Raw genomic sequence first — 16,602 nt, 5'->3', positions numbered from 1 at the left:
CTTAAATATAATATTAGTTATAGCAATTATAATGTATTATAACAGGTATTTGTGCGCTCCAAGTAATGTGACAGACTTTCATTGTGGGAATAGATTATTAACAATACATATATACTATTTTAGCATACATATCATAAGCACAGTTTATAATGTATTATGATCACAAGTCATAATGTTTAATAAACATGGCTATAATGGGTTATGCATTTTTATAAATATTTATAGCCATGTTTATAATAAACTATGAATGCTTTATAATATGTTATGAATGTGTTTATAGAGTCTAAAGAGATGACATTCATAGAAAGTGTTAACCAAAACTTTTTATAAGAAGTATTTTATAAGGTTTGCTAATGCAGCACTGTACTACTCTAATCCAAACTCTGAAATGCATGACTTCCACTCTTTATTAAATCACAGCACAGAACGGATGGCGTTAATATCTTCAGTAAATATTAAATACAAATAAAGAAATACAGCAAGAAAAAATAAAACAAAGAAACAAAGAAACAGAACAGCACAGAATAAATACTACAAGAATTACGACTATAGCAAAAACAATGGCAGCTCTATACATTACTGTAATTCCTAGGTAATAACAAGCACAGATCTACCACACTTATCCAATAACACACACAGAATAATGTTATCTCTCCAGGAGAGGAAAGCACATTTCCATAACCACCCCGCAAAAACCCGCCTGTCTTCTCAGAGACGCTCTCTGAGCCATATGGCTAGCCTGGAACCATGAAAGGCATAAAGCCCAGCAGGACGAATCAAGCATTCACCCTCAGCCAATCGAGAGCTCTTCATTGAATGCCAACCGAGGATTCGTTTCATCTTGAATTTGTTTGATGTATGAGAATGTGGCTTTCGCCGCGTATCTATAGGTTTATACAAGAGCAACGCTGTATTATTCTAGGATCGTGTTAATCTACAGGTATAAGAAAAAGCAAGACAATTCATCATCTGTGGAGCGCAGTGCTGCAGCTGCAGGTTATCTGCAGCCCTAAGACATGCTTTAGCGGAGGATACTCAATCATGCAAAATTACGGCTGAGCAAAGGACAGGACTGCACAAAGGCACCAAGCTTAAAGCTGCTATTGAGCGAAAGAGAAAAATATCAAGCAGCAGGCATTAGAGAATGCTAAAGACTGGAGGAAGTGGGTATGAATGAAGCTGGAATTTCATTGAATAATTTACTCAGTACTGCTAACATGTTGTACTACACATTTCTTTGGACATGCCAGAAGTGTTACCTTTAGAGCAGGGTTGCCAGGTCCAACAAAAATATCCAGCCCAAACTCAGTCTAAAACCCACCCTTCAGAAGCCTATGAAACGTATTTGGTTTAATAAGGGATTTATTATCAGTATTGCTATTTATCCTCAAGTCATTAATAATATTGTAAAATTAGTGTTTTATTAGTTCTTTTATAACAGTTATAACATTATAACAGTTTTATTTCCTAGTCAATAACATTTATTAGTAACATAATTAGCAAAAGAACTGACTTTTTCCTACTCTATTCTTTTCTTGCCCCTTCTGAACTCTCCTCTTTAACATTTTTTTTTATCATCTTGTGATTTCTGGTAACACTGTGATCTCTCTCTCTCTCTCTCTCTCTCTCTTTTCTTTTCATGCTGTCCTTTTTGTCCTTATGTTCTCCTGGGCCCAAACAAACTTACCCTGCTACCCCTGAATTTTCACCCACAACTGGATTTTCAAACAAGCCCAATTTGGCAGAAAAACAGCGAACCTGGCAACTCTGCCTCAGAGGCGGCTTGGGAACACCCGCACCTGTGTAAGCTGTGTATAGGGTGTTGTCTTGTGAGATAGGTTAACAGGATAAACATTGGGCAACATGCTCATGGCAAGGCAAAGTGTAATTATTGAATGAGCTTGAGCGAGGCCTGATAGTGGCTGCCATATGGACATGACATTTTCCATTTTCAAAGTTGGAGGATATTTAACATTCCTCTTAATGTGTATATCAGGTAAAATATATAACAGAAGGCTCATATAACCACCCACAGTGCAGTGCAGTGGGTGGTAATGAGCGGCAGTGTCTGGCTAGAAAAAAGACTCAGTCCTGCAGTATTGTTTGGCCTCAATGAGACATGGCAAAAGTTATGGGACACAATACTAGGCTCTATCCCATGACTTTTGGCATGTCAGTATATATATATATATATATATATATATATATATATATATATATATATATATATATATATATACAGCTCTGGAAAAAAATAAGAGACCACTTAAAAATGATGAGTTTCTTTAATTTTAAGAAATGTTAGTTAAAAAACATCTGGAATATAATCAAGAGGAAGATGGATGATCACAAGCCATCAAACCAAACTGAACTGCTAGAGTTTTTGCACCAGGAGTAAAGGCATAAAGTTATCCAAAAGCAGTGTGTAAGACTGGTGGAGGAGAACATGCCAAAATGCATGAAAACTGTGATTAAAAACCAGGATTATTCCACCAAATATTGATTTTCATTTGATGACAATATTTTTATTTGGAATTTGGGAGAAATGTTGTCTGTAGTTTATAGAATAAAAAAACAGTGTTCATTTTACTCAAACATAAACCTATAAATAGCTTCAGAAACTGAAGTGATCTCTATTTTTTTCCAGAGCTGTAAACTATAGAGGTGCACTTTGTAGGTGCATTAGTTAGTAGTCGTTTTTAACTGAACCTTTCCAACTGACAACCATATATCATCCATTTCAGTTATTTTATTTTAAATACCTTTATGAATAAATAAATATAATTCATGACAATATGACCCCTACTATTATATATTTTTTTAGCTCCACTGATCATATAGGAGCACTTTGTAGTTCTGTATTTACAGACTGTAGTCCTGTATCTGTTTCTCTTCATAATTTATTATTATCCCTCTTTCAGCCTGTTCTTCAATGCTCAGGATAAACCACCACAGATCAGCTATTATTATTCGGATGGTGGGTCATAATTATTCTCAGCACTGCAGTGACACAAAGGTGTTTAAAAACTCCAGCAGCACTGCTGCTGTATGTAATCCACTCACTGTACCACCAGCACAACACTCACTAACACCTCATACACCACCACCACCATGCTAATGAGTGCTAATCACTGCAGTGCTGAGAATAAAGACCCGCCACCCAAATATTGATAATAATGGCAACTCTGTGGTAGTCTAATCTATGGATTTTGGTTCAAAAAAGAACAGGGTTAAAAAGGAGGATAATAATACAGTACACAGAGAAACCGGTACAGGACTACAGTCTGTAACTTATAGAACTACACAGTGTTATAATATGATCAGTGGAGAATTTTTTTGTATTAATCTTAATTTCTTAAAATCTTAAATTCTTTAACTGGTACTCTATAACAATAAACTATGACTGAATTTGACTGAATGTGAAACAGCCCACACTCCGAGCCCAGGCCTTGTTATCCATATACAGAACATTTCCATTCAACCTATTTGTTTTCTCCTAAATGAAAACTCCAGTGGCTTCATCCAGCGCTCGACTCGTCTCCTAATGCTCGGCTCATTACGGTGCTCCCGGAGTCCGTCCGTAGTTCAGCTGCTTAATGAGGGCTTGGCTTGGCTTTGTCTTTGCGTGTGTGTTTTTCCAGTTGGTTTTGGCAGGGGAAGTGTCTGTCCACGGCTCAGAGTTATTGCTTTTCTGCTCAGAATCTGTCTGTGTCTGTCCGTGCTTTAATAAGAGGCTTGGTTTCGGCCGGGCAGAGTCCGTCTGCTGCTCAGTTTCTTAAAAGTGGGTTCCTCAGCAGGGGCTGAAAAGAGGAGCATTGGCTTCAGGTGTAACTCTCCAATCCAATCCCTTCTCCATCAACATCCACACCTTTCTTTTATAGGCTCTACTGTTACTCTTCATCACTGACTGACTGACTGACTCTTTATATGACCTTTCTTTAACAAAATAAGAACAGGGAGCTACAGCGTCGCATTTCATGCAGTGCTCCGTCTGTTTATCTCCCATGAAATGAAAACGCCTCAAAAACACAACAATTACAGGAGACAGAACAGAGGAAAACAAGCCAAAACACAGAGTCCTCAGCACAGTGTAGGGCAACCATGAGATCTTCTGACACACACTATAATGACAGAGGCAGATGATATATACACACACACACACACACACACATACTATACATATATACATACACACATTCCTGCAAAAGCACTGTTGAGAAACGCTACTCAGCAAATAAACATAAATAGACATAAATCTGTACTGATCTGACTGGACACTGATAGGACTGACGGGTAAATCACTTATACACACACACACACACACACACACACACTAGGGCTGCAACTAATGACTATTTTAGTAGTCGACTTATCTGCCAATTGTCTCCTATTTATATATTATATTATATAGGCGTATATATTATATAGGTCTTGGGTTAAAGTCCCTATCTGGGTGGAGTTTCCATGTTCTCCCTGTGTCTGCGTGGGTTTCCTCCGGTGACTCCGGTTTCCTCCCACAGGCCAAAAACATGGAGATCATGTAAATTGAATACTCTAAATTGTCCAGAAAAATTGAAGACTCTAAAATTGATCTGGTGTGTATGTGTAAAAAGTGTGTGGTATGTATGTAAGTTTGTGTAAATGTGTGTGTATGATTGTGCTCAGATGTGGATTGGCACTCTGTCCTGGGTAAATGCTGTAGGGCCCGATGCAGTCCTCCAGGTGGACGGTTGTTTCCGGTTGAGAGTACGCTGTGCGCTATTGGCTGCCGCTTCTTACCGGTGTGTGGATGAGTGTTGATGGGTAATGTGCTTGTGTGTAAAAACATGTTAATTGTAAAAGCGTCCTTGGGTTTCTAGAAAGGTGCTATATATAATATATTTGTTTGATTAGTCGATTAGTCGCGGTTATTTACATTTAGGCCCCAGGACCAATTTTGTAGTAATATATTAGTAATATATAGTATATAATATATAGTAATATATTAAAGTAAAAATTACATAATATACTATAGGAAACATTCACACATTATGTATTTTTTTATTTACTTTTTTTCCAAGAGAGATACCTCCCTGAAATCAGGATTTGTCTCAGGATTTGTCACTCTCTCACTACGTGTGTGTATTCATCTCTAACCCTTTTTTTCTCTTGTATGCACTCTCTCGCTCCATCAAACTTTAGCAACGCGTCGACAATTAATTTTCTTTTAAGTTGACATTGTCGATTATGGTGACTAATTGTTGCAGACCTAACACACACAAATACACACAGACACACACACGCACACTGACACAAGGGGTGATCGATACGGTCCTAACACAATATCACAATTATTAGCAACTTCTGTGTTAGCCAACATAAATTGATGCTAAAGAAGTGTGCTAAAAATTAAGGCATCAATTAAGGAGTCAAATCATATCATCGAGCAGTTGAGAGCTTTTTTTTTTATTAAAAAATAAAGAAATTATTATTTCAATATGGACAATGCTACAGATTTCCTTAACTGTTCCTTAACTGTATCAGGTCAGGCCTTTTTCCGCTCATCTAAAAAAATAAATATAAGTAGATGTTAATTAATTTAATTCGGTAATTTAGTTTAATTTATGAGAGAAAGTAAGAGGCATGCTCGTCCTGTTAAAGAAAAATGTATCAGGTATATTGCAATTGGCGGCAATTTGAATTTATTCATTTACACATTGAATTTAATATTTAAAACCATATTATGGTTCGACTTACAGTAGGCTGTAATCAGAAATTACACAAGGCTGCAATTCAAATTATTATGCCTAAAAATATGTTTCTGTGACTTACAATACATACACACAATGGACAGGCACACACACACACACACACACAATAGGGGTGACTCATATGGCCCTAAAATGCTATTTGCTATAACTATAAGAAAAAAATCTATATGAAAAAAATCACTGAAGCTATTAAATTCTGCACTGAATGTGGATGATGTCATTTCTAGCTAGACACCACCCGTCACAATCATTACAGTAATGCCTACCATTACCTATACACAAGTGATACTGCTAATACTACCTTTTTTAAATATTTAGCTGAAACCAACTTACCAAATTTGTATTTTAAACTTTTTTAAACAAGTTTACTTACAATAAAAGTCACAAATAACAGTACTTACTACAGCAATAAACATAATTAAATGGTTAAGTATTGTCTCTACAATAATTAATTAACACTAGTTAGGATATTATTAAATATTATTAAATATTATACCACAGTTAGTTCTGACCCTGCAATGTGATTGGCTGAGAAGCATTCTATGAGTGCCATTATCAGCCGGTAATGCATGGTAACCGAAGCTCTTCATGTATTACTCCGCCACATACAGGTAACCTAGCAACGATGCAGCGCTTACAAGCCAAACAGTGCAGGAACAAACAGACCAGCAACAGAACTATTTTAACTGGCAGAGTTTTTATAACCAAACAGATCGTATTTTCTTGTTCTCTTTAACTCAAAATCTTTCAATAAACAGTGATAATAGAACTGTGGTATAATTGCAATAATATTCCAGAAGTTGGTGCTATCTATAACATGTAATATTGGCAAGCTGTGCTGATTTGCCTATGACTGTAGCACAGCAGTGCCAATATTACACGTTTTAGTACCAACCTTGAGTGTATTAGTGCTTAATGATTAATTGATTAATTAATGCTTAAGAATGTAGTAAGTAATAATGAATTAAGACATCTAATATTGTATCAATCTTGCATTCACTCATAGATACTGAGTTTTACCGAGATTACCAAGTAATATAATATAGCACAAAAAAAAATTAGTAAAGTAATAAAGTGGATGCATAATTAATGCAAACAGTAGTAGACAATTATACAAAATATATTACTATTATTGCAATATATTCACGTCATTTTGTATGATACAATATGGCACACCCCTAAGACACACACACACACATACACACACACACACACACATACACAGAAACGTCACTTTTTTAAGCAACAAAACAGCAGGGTCATGCTTTACATAAACTCAAACGCAGCCCAGTCTGTGACAGCATGGACACGTCGTTCATCAAAATGCAAGTGTGTGTAAATGTGTTGAGGCATGAGGCAGCCACCCGAGCCCACTTCCAAATCCTCAATGTATATTTCATTCAAATGAGCGGAACACCTAATTAAGAGGAAGCATTTGGATGAGAGACAAACATTAACAGTGTTTTTGGTCAGTCTGGAGGCTGACGACTGTTGCTGTGTGCTCTTACTGACAAAATCATCCATATAAGAAAGCAAGAAAACACTGCAGACACTCACCATGATGGTCGTCACCACCACAGTCCTGTTCTCCATGCCGGAGGTCTCGTTAGGGAGTAACGCTTGATCCTGGATCAGAACCAACTTATCAGCATCATTCCAATAGCCAATCTAGGGACAGGATACACGGTTAGATGGTTAGTAAAGCATTTATAAAAATAAAGCAGCCTGATCAACTAATCTACATTATATATAAATTACAAATGATTCTAACTCATTTACTTATGGACGTCATTGTCAATCAATTGCCTTGTATCTACTGAACGAAATTTATTAAAATATTTTTTATTTCTATTCTAGCATCTATTCTATTGTTAAAAAAACAGCACATTATATTTACATTATATCAAAAAGTACATTTCTCATGCATGTCAAAAATGGAGATACAAGGTTTTTGCATGGCAGTGATGATACTGTTTATGTACATACATGTACATACAAATGTGTGTGTGATTATGTGTACTCATGGTGGTGACGTGTCTATAAGTGTGTGTGTGTGTGTGTATCTGAGGCTATGTCAGTGTGTGTGTGATGTGCAGCATGTGTTAGTGCAGCTCCTCTGTGTGTGTGCTGTGTGTGATTGAGATGCAGTGTGAGAAGCGTGAAGCCACTTCAGGGGGAGTGGGTCCAAGCAAGTGCGGAGGTGGAAGTGATGTCGCTGTGTATTACATTATGCTGAGTGGAGGATGATTGAGGACTGGAGGGGCGGGTGCAGCTCCCTGTCCGTCCAGGAGGCAGCAGGGCGAGAGGAGCCGGGCCAGTTAAATCATTTCAGTCTTTCAGCCTCTCAGCCTCGCCTGCATATGTGACAGCCTTTCAGTCTCTCAGGCTCTCAGTTTCTCAGAAACTTGTTGTTTCAGTCTCCTCTCAGCCTCTCAGACCAACAGCTTCTCAGTCTCCCAACAACTCAGCCTCTCTGGCTCCCAATCTCTCAGTCTCTTAGTCTCCCAATCTCTCTGTCCCCCAATCTCTCAGTCTGCCAGTCTCTCAGTTTCTCAGTCTACCAATCTCTCAGTCTCCCAAACTCACAGCCTCTCAGTCTCCCAAATTTACAGTGTCCCAATCTCTCAGTCTGCCAATCTCTCAGTCTCCCAAGCTTTTAGTTTCTCAGTCTCCCAATCTCTGTCTCTCAATCTGTCAGTTTCTCAGTCTCCCAATCTCTCATTCTCTCAATCTCTCAGTTTCTCAGTCTCCCAATCTCTAAATCTCTTAGTTTCTCAGTCTCCCAATCTCTCAGTTTCTCAGTCTCCCAATCTTTCAGTCTCTCAATCTGTCAGTTTCTCAGTCTCCTAAATTTACAGTGTCCCAATCTCTCAGTCTGCCAATCTCTCAGTCTCCCAATCTCTTAGTTTCTCAGTCTCCCAATCTGTCAGTTTCTCAGTCTCCCAATCTTTCAGTCCTCAATCTTTCAATTTCTCAGTCTCCCAATCTCTCAGTCTTAATTTGTCAGTTTCTCAGTCTCCCAATCTCTCAATCTCTCAGTTTCTCAGTCTCCCAATCTCTAAATCTCTTAGTTTCTCAGTCTCCCAATCTGTCAGTTTCTCAGTCTCCCAATCTTTCAGTCTCTCAATCTGTCAGTTTCTCAGTCTCCCAATCTCTCAGTCTTAATCTGTCAGTTTCTCAGTCTCCCAATCTCTCAATCTCTTAGTTTCTCAGTCTCCCAATCTCTCAGTCTCTCAATCTCTCAGTTTCTCAGTCTCCCAATCTCTTAGTTTCTCAGTCTCCCAATCTCTCAGTTTCTCAGTCTCCCAATCTCTCAGTCTTAATCTGTCAGTTTCTCAGTCTCCCAATCTCTCAATCTCTTAGTTTCTCAGTCTCCCAATCTCTCAGTCTCTCAATCTCTCAGTTTCTCAGTCTCCCAATCTCTTAGTTTCTCAGTCTCCCAATCTCTCAGTTTCTCAGTCTCCCAATCTCTCAGTCTTAATCTGTCAGTTTCTCAGTCTCCCAATCTCTCAATCTCTTAGTTTCTCAGTCTCCCAATCTCTCAATCTCTTAGTTTCTCAGTCTCCCAATCTCTAAATCTCTCAGTTTCTCAGTCTACCAATCTCTCAGTCTCCCAAACTCACAGCCTCTCAGTCTCCCAAATTTACAGTGTCCCAATCTCTCAGTCTGCCAATCTCTCAGTCTCCCAAGCTTTTAGTTTCTCAGTCTCCCAATCTCTCAGTCTCTCAATCTGTCAGTTTCTCAGTCTCCCAATCTCTCATTCTCTCAATCTCTCAGTTTCTCAGTCTCCCAATCTCTAAATCTCTTAGTTTCTCAGTCTCCCAATCTCTCAGTTTCTCAGTCTCCCAATCTTTCAGTCTCTCAATCTGTCAGTTTCTCAGTCTCCTAAATTTACAGTGTCCCAATCTCTCAGTCTGCCAATCTCTCAGTCTCCCAATCTCTTAGTTTCTCAGTCTCCCAATCTGTCAGTTTCTCAGTCTCCCAATCTTTCAGTCCTCAATCTTTCAATTTCTCAGTCTCCCAATCTCTCAGTCTTAATTTGTCAGTTTCTCAGTCTCCCAATCTCTCAATCTCTCAGTTTCTCAGTCTCCCAATCTCTAAATCTCTTAGTTTCTCAGTCTCCCAATCTCTCAGTTTCTCAGTCTCCCAATCTTTCAGTCTCTCAATCTGTCAGTTTCTCAGTCTCCCAATCTCTCAGTCTTAATCTGTCAGTTTCTCAGTCTCCCAATCTCTCAATCTCTTAGTTTCTCAGTCTCCCAATCTCTCAGTCTCTCAATCTCTCAGTTTCTCAGTCTCCCAATCTCTTAGTTTCTCAGTCTCCCAATCTCTCAGTTTCTCAGTCTCCCAATCTTTCAGTCTCTCAATCTGTCAGTTTCTCAGTCTCCCAATCTCTCAGTCTTAATCTGTCAGTTTCTCAGTCTCCCAATCTCTCAATCTCTTAGTTTCTCAGTCTCCCAATCTCTCAGTCTCTCAATCTCTCAGTTTCTCAGTCTCCCAATCTCTTAGTTTCTCAGTCTCCCAATCTCTCAGTTTCTCAGTCTCCCAATCTCTCAGTCTTAATCTGTCAGTTTCTCAGTCTCCCAATCTCTCAATCTCTTAGTTTCTCAGTCTCCCAATCTCTCAATCTCTTAGTTTCTCAGTCTCCCAATCTCTAAATCTCTTAGTTTCTCAGTCTCCCAATCTTTCAATCTCTTAGTTTCTCAGTATCCCAATCTCTCAGTCTCCCAATCTCTCAATTTCTCAGTCTCCCAATTTCTCAGTCTCCCAAAAACTCACATCCTCTCAGTCTCCCAAACTTAGTGTCTCAATCTCTCAGTCTGCCAATCTCACAGTCTCCCAATCTTTCAGTCTCTCAGTCTGCCAATCTCACAGTCTGCCAATCTTTCAGTCTCTCAGTCTGCCAATCTCACAGTCTCTCAATCTCTCAGTCTGCCAATCTCTCAGACTCCCAATCTTTCACTCTCTTAGTCTGCCAATCTCACAGTCTCTCAATCTCTCAGTCTCCCAATCTCACATTCTCTCAGTCTCAGTTTCTTAGTCTCACAGTGTCTCATTCATCCAACATTTCAGTTTACCAGTTTCTCAGTCTCTCAGTCATCCAGCATTTCAGTTTTTCAGCCTCTTAGTCTCATAACCTCTCAGTTTCCCAGCCTTTCAGTCTCCCAGCCTCTCAGTCTATCAGTCACACAACATTCCAGTCTCCCAGACTTCAAACTACCAGCCTTTTAGTCTCTCAACCTCTCTTTCTTTTTCAGTTTTCCAGTTTCTCAAGTCTCCCAGCCACTATTAGTCTTACAAATATGTCAAATAAGACTCCCAGTCTCTCAGTCACTCAGCCTACCAATATATTAGTCCCCCGACATATTAGTCTTCCAAACCCTCAGCCACTCAATCTACCAGCATTTCTATCCCCCAGCAGTTTAGTCTCCCAATATTTCATTTTCCCAACAATTTCAGTATTCCAGCCTTTAGTCCATCAATCCATCAGCTTATCAGTATGTTAGTTTCCCAGTGACTTCCAGTGAGTCTCTTAGTTGATCAGCCTCTCAATATATCAGCCTCCCAGTCTCTGACTCTTAGTCTCTTTCAGTCAGTACATTCATCTCTCAGACTCTCAGTCTTATTAGCCTCTCAGTCTCTCAGCTGATTATCCTCTCAGTAAATCAGCCCCTCTGTCTCACTGCCAGCCAATATCCCAGCCTCATTCAGTCTCACTCCATCAGACTCCCAGTATCTCCGTCTCTCAGCCTCACAGGCTGTCAGTCTCTGAGTATCTAAGCAGGCCAGCCTTTCAGCCTGCAGCAGTCGCTCAGTCTCTGCAGCGGCAGCAGCGGCAGCAGCCTCTCAGTCTGCTTGATTGATGCTCTCTAAAGGTAGGCAGCCTTCAGTGCTCCCCGCCCCTCTGCCTGCCTCTCTCTATCACTCTTCCCCAGACACACTGCTCCACAGCAGCAGCCAGCAGCCGCCACACTCCATAAAGCACCTCACAGGACCTCCACACAACTTTACAGGAGCCGAGTGACAGGAACCTTTACAGCACTTACTGAACTCTTATTGAACTGAACCCCAAAACGCATATTTCCTGTATACAGCTGTGGTTATTAGTGACCCGGCAGTCATCTATAAATTATTTACGAATTGATCTGTAAGTTGTCATAACAGTGCGAATTGTTCACAATATTTTATGTATAAGGCTGTAAAAATGTGAAAATACATCTGAAAAAAAAAAAAAAAAAAACAGAACACACAATATACGCCCAAATAAATGCATTCAGTTACTTGAGGGTGCATCTATTGCTGACAAAGATGTGCAAATGCACACAAAAAGCTTGTTGAATCCCTGTACAGAACTTAAGTTATGAGAGATAATACAGCTCTGAAAAAAAGACCGCTTCTGAGTTTCTGAATCAGTTTCTCTCATTTTGCTATTTATAGGTTTATGTTTGAGTAAAATGAACATTGTTGTTTTATTCTATAAACTACAGACAACATTTCTCCCAAATTCCAAATAAAAATATTGTAATTTAGAGCATTTTTCTGCAGAAAATGAGAAATGGCCGAAATAACAAAAAAGATGCAGAGCTTTCAGACCTCAAATAATACAAAGAAAAAAGTTCATATTTATAGGTTTTAAGTTCAGAAATTAATATTTGGTGCAATAGCCTTGGTTTTTAATCACAGTTTTCATGCATCTTGGCATCATGTTCTCCTCCACCAGTCTTACACACTGCTTTTGGATAACTTTCTAAAAATTCAAGCAGTTCAGTTTGGTTTGATGGTTTGTGATCATCCATTTTCCTCTTGATTATATTCCAGAGGTTTTCAATTTGGTAAAATCAAAGAAACTCATACTTTTTAAGTGGTTTCTTATTTTTTTCCAGAACTGTATATTCCCTAAATGAAATTGAAGAACATTTGAATGTTGTTTCTTATGTTCAATACTGAAATATTTCCTTACTTTTGTTTAACTGAAAACTAATAAACTAATGGTGCTTTTCCACTCTATTGTACCTAGCCTACTTAAGTGGTTCATTATCATCTTGAGCCTGATTCATGTTCAATTCCTACAATTCCTCCATGAAATGTAGTTGGGGATGCTGCAGCTATTTCTGGATCATTTTGCTGAAAGCATCAAAAGAATAAATCAAAGCCTAAAAACAAAGATTAATTAATAAAGTAATAAAGGACAGAAACCAAATAAGTGTGACCCTTTTATAGTGAGCTGTTGGTGATAAGGTCAGATGAAAGGTACTACTATTCTTTGATAGCTTTAATAGCTAATGTGATACTGAAGTAAATGAAACCGAAACTTTACGTGAAGCATTGCTCTTTTGCAAATGGATGTTAAGCTAGACAAATATCATATTAAACAGATAGTGTGAACAAATTGGGGAATTGGATTTGGGTCACTTTGCCTGCTTTTTCCAATTTATGTGAATAATTCTTATTATTAATATTATTATTAGTTCTGTACATTGGGCAAATGCAATTTGTCATTTCCCCTCTGGGATTATTAAAGTTGTATATCTGTCTGTCTGTCTGTCTGTCTATCTTTCTATCTAGCAAATTTGAATCCTCTAAATAAGTACCACTAAAAAAAATCCCCCAAAAAGTGGAAAACCCAAAAAGTAGACACTATATAGTGGGAAAGCACCATAATCAGATCATGCAAGTTACAGTATGCATTTACAATTTAAACTACATAAGATAAGACAAGACCTGCCTTTTGCTTTATAATTCCTATAAATCTCTACAATGTCAGCATCCAAATTTATATGAGGAAAGCAGCATGTTTTACATGCTAATTGAAGGAAATGGCCATTCTTAATTACTCACTACAGCCTTTCTACTCACAAAGAAGAGCTTCTGCTTTATTGAGAGAGGATGCAGGCCATTTAAGCTGGAATATTGAAGCTTAGTTACTCATTTTAGTATTCACTTCACGCAAATTATATTTTACATTCATAAAGCCTTTTAATGAGTCACTAAAAAGCTAACGTCTCAATAAAATAAGCGTTTCGGTGTGGAAAAAAGGTCCTTATTTTCGAACACAGCAGCACAATGTTAAACCCTGAAGCAGCATCGGAGGCAATCCAGATGAAAACATGATGAAAACAAATATGAAGCTCATCGGTATTGCTCCTGCTGAAACAGCTGCATCAAACAACCCATGGAGCATTAAACACACAGAAAAAAAACACACACAGAGCGTGAATCAGACAGTGAACAACACTCAACAGATGTAAGCAGACAGACTAAAGGAAAAAGCACAAAAATACTTTAGCACAGTCAAAGGCAAGAATCAAACACAGAGCAGATGTACATGTTCACTCATTGACAAAAAAAATGCAGCACAGATAAAAAAAACCTGTGCTGAAAATAGCAAAATTCAACATTTAAAATAATGTCTCAGGCAGGTTTTTAAATGAATACAGGTGTGGTCTGATTATATACTGGGTATTACCAATGGGGTACACTTTTTAGAGGTGTATCCTGTTACTTCTGGTGTAAAACCAACACATAATTTTGGAAAAAGAACATTATACTGATTGTAAAACATGGTGGTGGTAGTGTGATGCTCTGAAGATACTTTGCTGCTCTTTTTTTGACTTGGACCACTTGCTATAATAGATGGCAGTAAACCAGTAATTATGTAGTTAACCAGACAGTTCTAAAGGAGAATATCCGACCATCAGTTTGTGACCTCAAGTTTAGGTGTACTTGGGTTCTGCAGCAGGACAATGACCCATAGCACACAAACAAGTCCACATATGAACGGCTTAAAAAAAATAACTAAATGAATTAATAATTATCATTTATAAAGGGCATTTTTATATATTTTTTTATATAATTTTTATATTAACTCAGGTTATCTTTGTGTAATATTAAAGTTTGTTTGATAATCAGAAAAATATCAGCATATCAAATTAGCAAAAACTAAATTAACTCCTTTTTTTACGCCATTGTATTTCATCATTACATTCACACATATGAACCTCTTGGTGCGTTACTTTTTTATTTTCGTCAATAAGTGATATTTCTTCTATTAGTACAGTCACATTTAGCCGGATTTTATTATTTATGAGATAATTAAAGCAATTTATGATGTGAAAATCATGGAAATCAGTGATGATACATTTGATAAAGAAAGGAAAAATGATGATCTTACTCGTCGAGGGCCGTTGTTCTTCAGCTCGAACACGTCCATGGTGTAGTTGACTCTGCGCCCGTAGTGGTCGAATTGGACGTTTCCTGTTAATCCTTGGAGCCGGACCTGGATTTCGGCGATAAACAATGTAATTACTGCTTATCCAACTGCTGCCTCTCGCAGCCCCATTACTCTACTGCTGCTGCTCAGTCTTAACTCATTTCCCCAGCTTTACTCCATCTCCCTCTTTTCTTCTCCCTCGCTCTAATTTTCAGCGGGTTTCTGTGCCGGGGCTTTGAGCTTTCTCCAGCCTGTCCAGCAGCCTTTATCTCTGTGTTCATCAACGACCCTGTCGCACCTATTCAGGACGCTGCAGTTCACTAGCACACAGCATTTCCTGCCACTTACACAGCCTATTCACACACTGTGCACTTCCTGTGTCCTGAACCCCACTCCTCTGCACTGTGCACTGCTTATTATTTATCATAATCACAACACTGGGCTTTATTATAGTGATAGCATAGAACAAACGAGCCTCCTGTCCACTGTTCATTAAGAATTTCTATTTCTATGAATGTCTTGTTTATATGACTCATTATAATGCATTCATAAGGTCTTACAATATGGCTATACATACCGTATTTATAGAAATGCATAATATAAATACAATTAAAATACCGTAATGTAACATGGTTATTATGAATGCCACTTTACTTGAAAGTGTCTTTACAAAGACATGTTATAATATACAACAAAATGACTATACACACACTAATGAGTCTTAATGTATAATAAACCTGTTTTTTAACATGTCACATATTTTATTTACCATGTTTTTAAGGCCTTATGAATGTATTCATAGAGTCTTATGGACATAACATTAATGGTACCACTTTCTATGAATGTCATCTCTATTAGACTCTATGAACACATTAATAACAGATTTTAATGCAGTTATAAGGCATTATAAACATGGCTATATATTTAGAAAAATGCATAACCCATTAAAGTTGTGTTTTGTAACATTATGACTTGTGATTATAATACATTATAAGCTGTGCTTATAACATATATGTTAAAATAGAGTATATATATATATCTTTAATAATCTAGTCCTGCAAAGAAAGTCTGTCACTTTACTTGGAGCTCACAAAGACCTGTTATAATACATTATAACAGACTATAACTAAAAATATATTTTAGGCAAGTATAATTCATGAGCGGTTAAAATATATTTAGAGTATTATTTTCGGGTGTGTTTTTAAGTTGGAAGCTTTTTTAGTCCTAATGCATAATTCTGCAAGCTGGGACTGAGTTTCTTGGTATTGACGTACAACATGTTATAACGCAGCTATTAATGCATTATGATGACAATTTATAATGCATAATAAACATGGCTATGGTGGACTATCCTTTTTTATGAATATGTATAGCCTTGTTTATAATGCCTTATGAATGCATTATAATGTGCTATAAGTATGTGTATAGATTCTTATAGAGATGACATGCATAGAATGTGTTACCACATTAATTACAGGTGCATCCTCAAAAATTACTTTATTTCAGTAACTCACTTCAAAATGTGAAACTCGTATATTGTATAGATGTATTGTTGATGATTATGGCTTACAGCCAATAAAAACCCAAAAAAGTGTCTCAAAAAAACAGAATATTATATAAGACCAATTGATACTTTTGGCAGTG

The 16,602-nt window shown here is 37.7% G+C and overlaps 1 protein-coding gene across 7 annotated transcripts in view; it reads right to left on the bottom strand.

Annotated features, from left to right (window-relative positions):
• gria4b (glutamate receptor, ionotropic, AMPA 4b) overlaps positions 1-16,602 on the bottom strand; it is a 202,769-nt gene that overhangs the window by 54,020 nt on the left and 132,147 nt on the right. For 6 of the 7 annotated variants that reach the window (XM_022675973.2, XM_022675974.2, XM_022675976.2 and 3 more), the window contains exons 8-9: positions 14,920-15,024; positions 7,308-7,418 (exon numbers count right to left, since the gene is read on the bottom strand). In XM_022675973.2, the coding sequence (XP_022531694.1) occupies positions 7,308-7,418; positions 14,920-15,024 (216 nt within the window). Of the gene's footprint in view, positions 1-2,309; positions 3,801-7,307; positions 7,419-14,919; positions 15,025-16,602 lie in introns of those variants that run through there. The other variant, XM_022675977.2, reaches the window with a different exon arrangement.

Source organism: Astyanax mexicanus, chromosome 17, assembly GCF_023375975.1.
Source record: "Astyanax mexicanus isolate ESR-SI-001 chromosome 17, AstMex3_surface, whole genome shotgun sequence".
Lineage (NCBI taxonomy): Eukaryota > Metazoa > Chordata > Actinopteri > Characiformes > Acestrorhamphidae > Astyanax > Astyanax mexicanus.
This window is presented reverse-complemented; position numbering and strand designations above follow the sequence as displayed.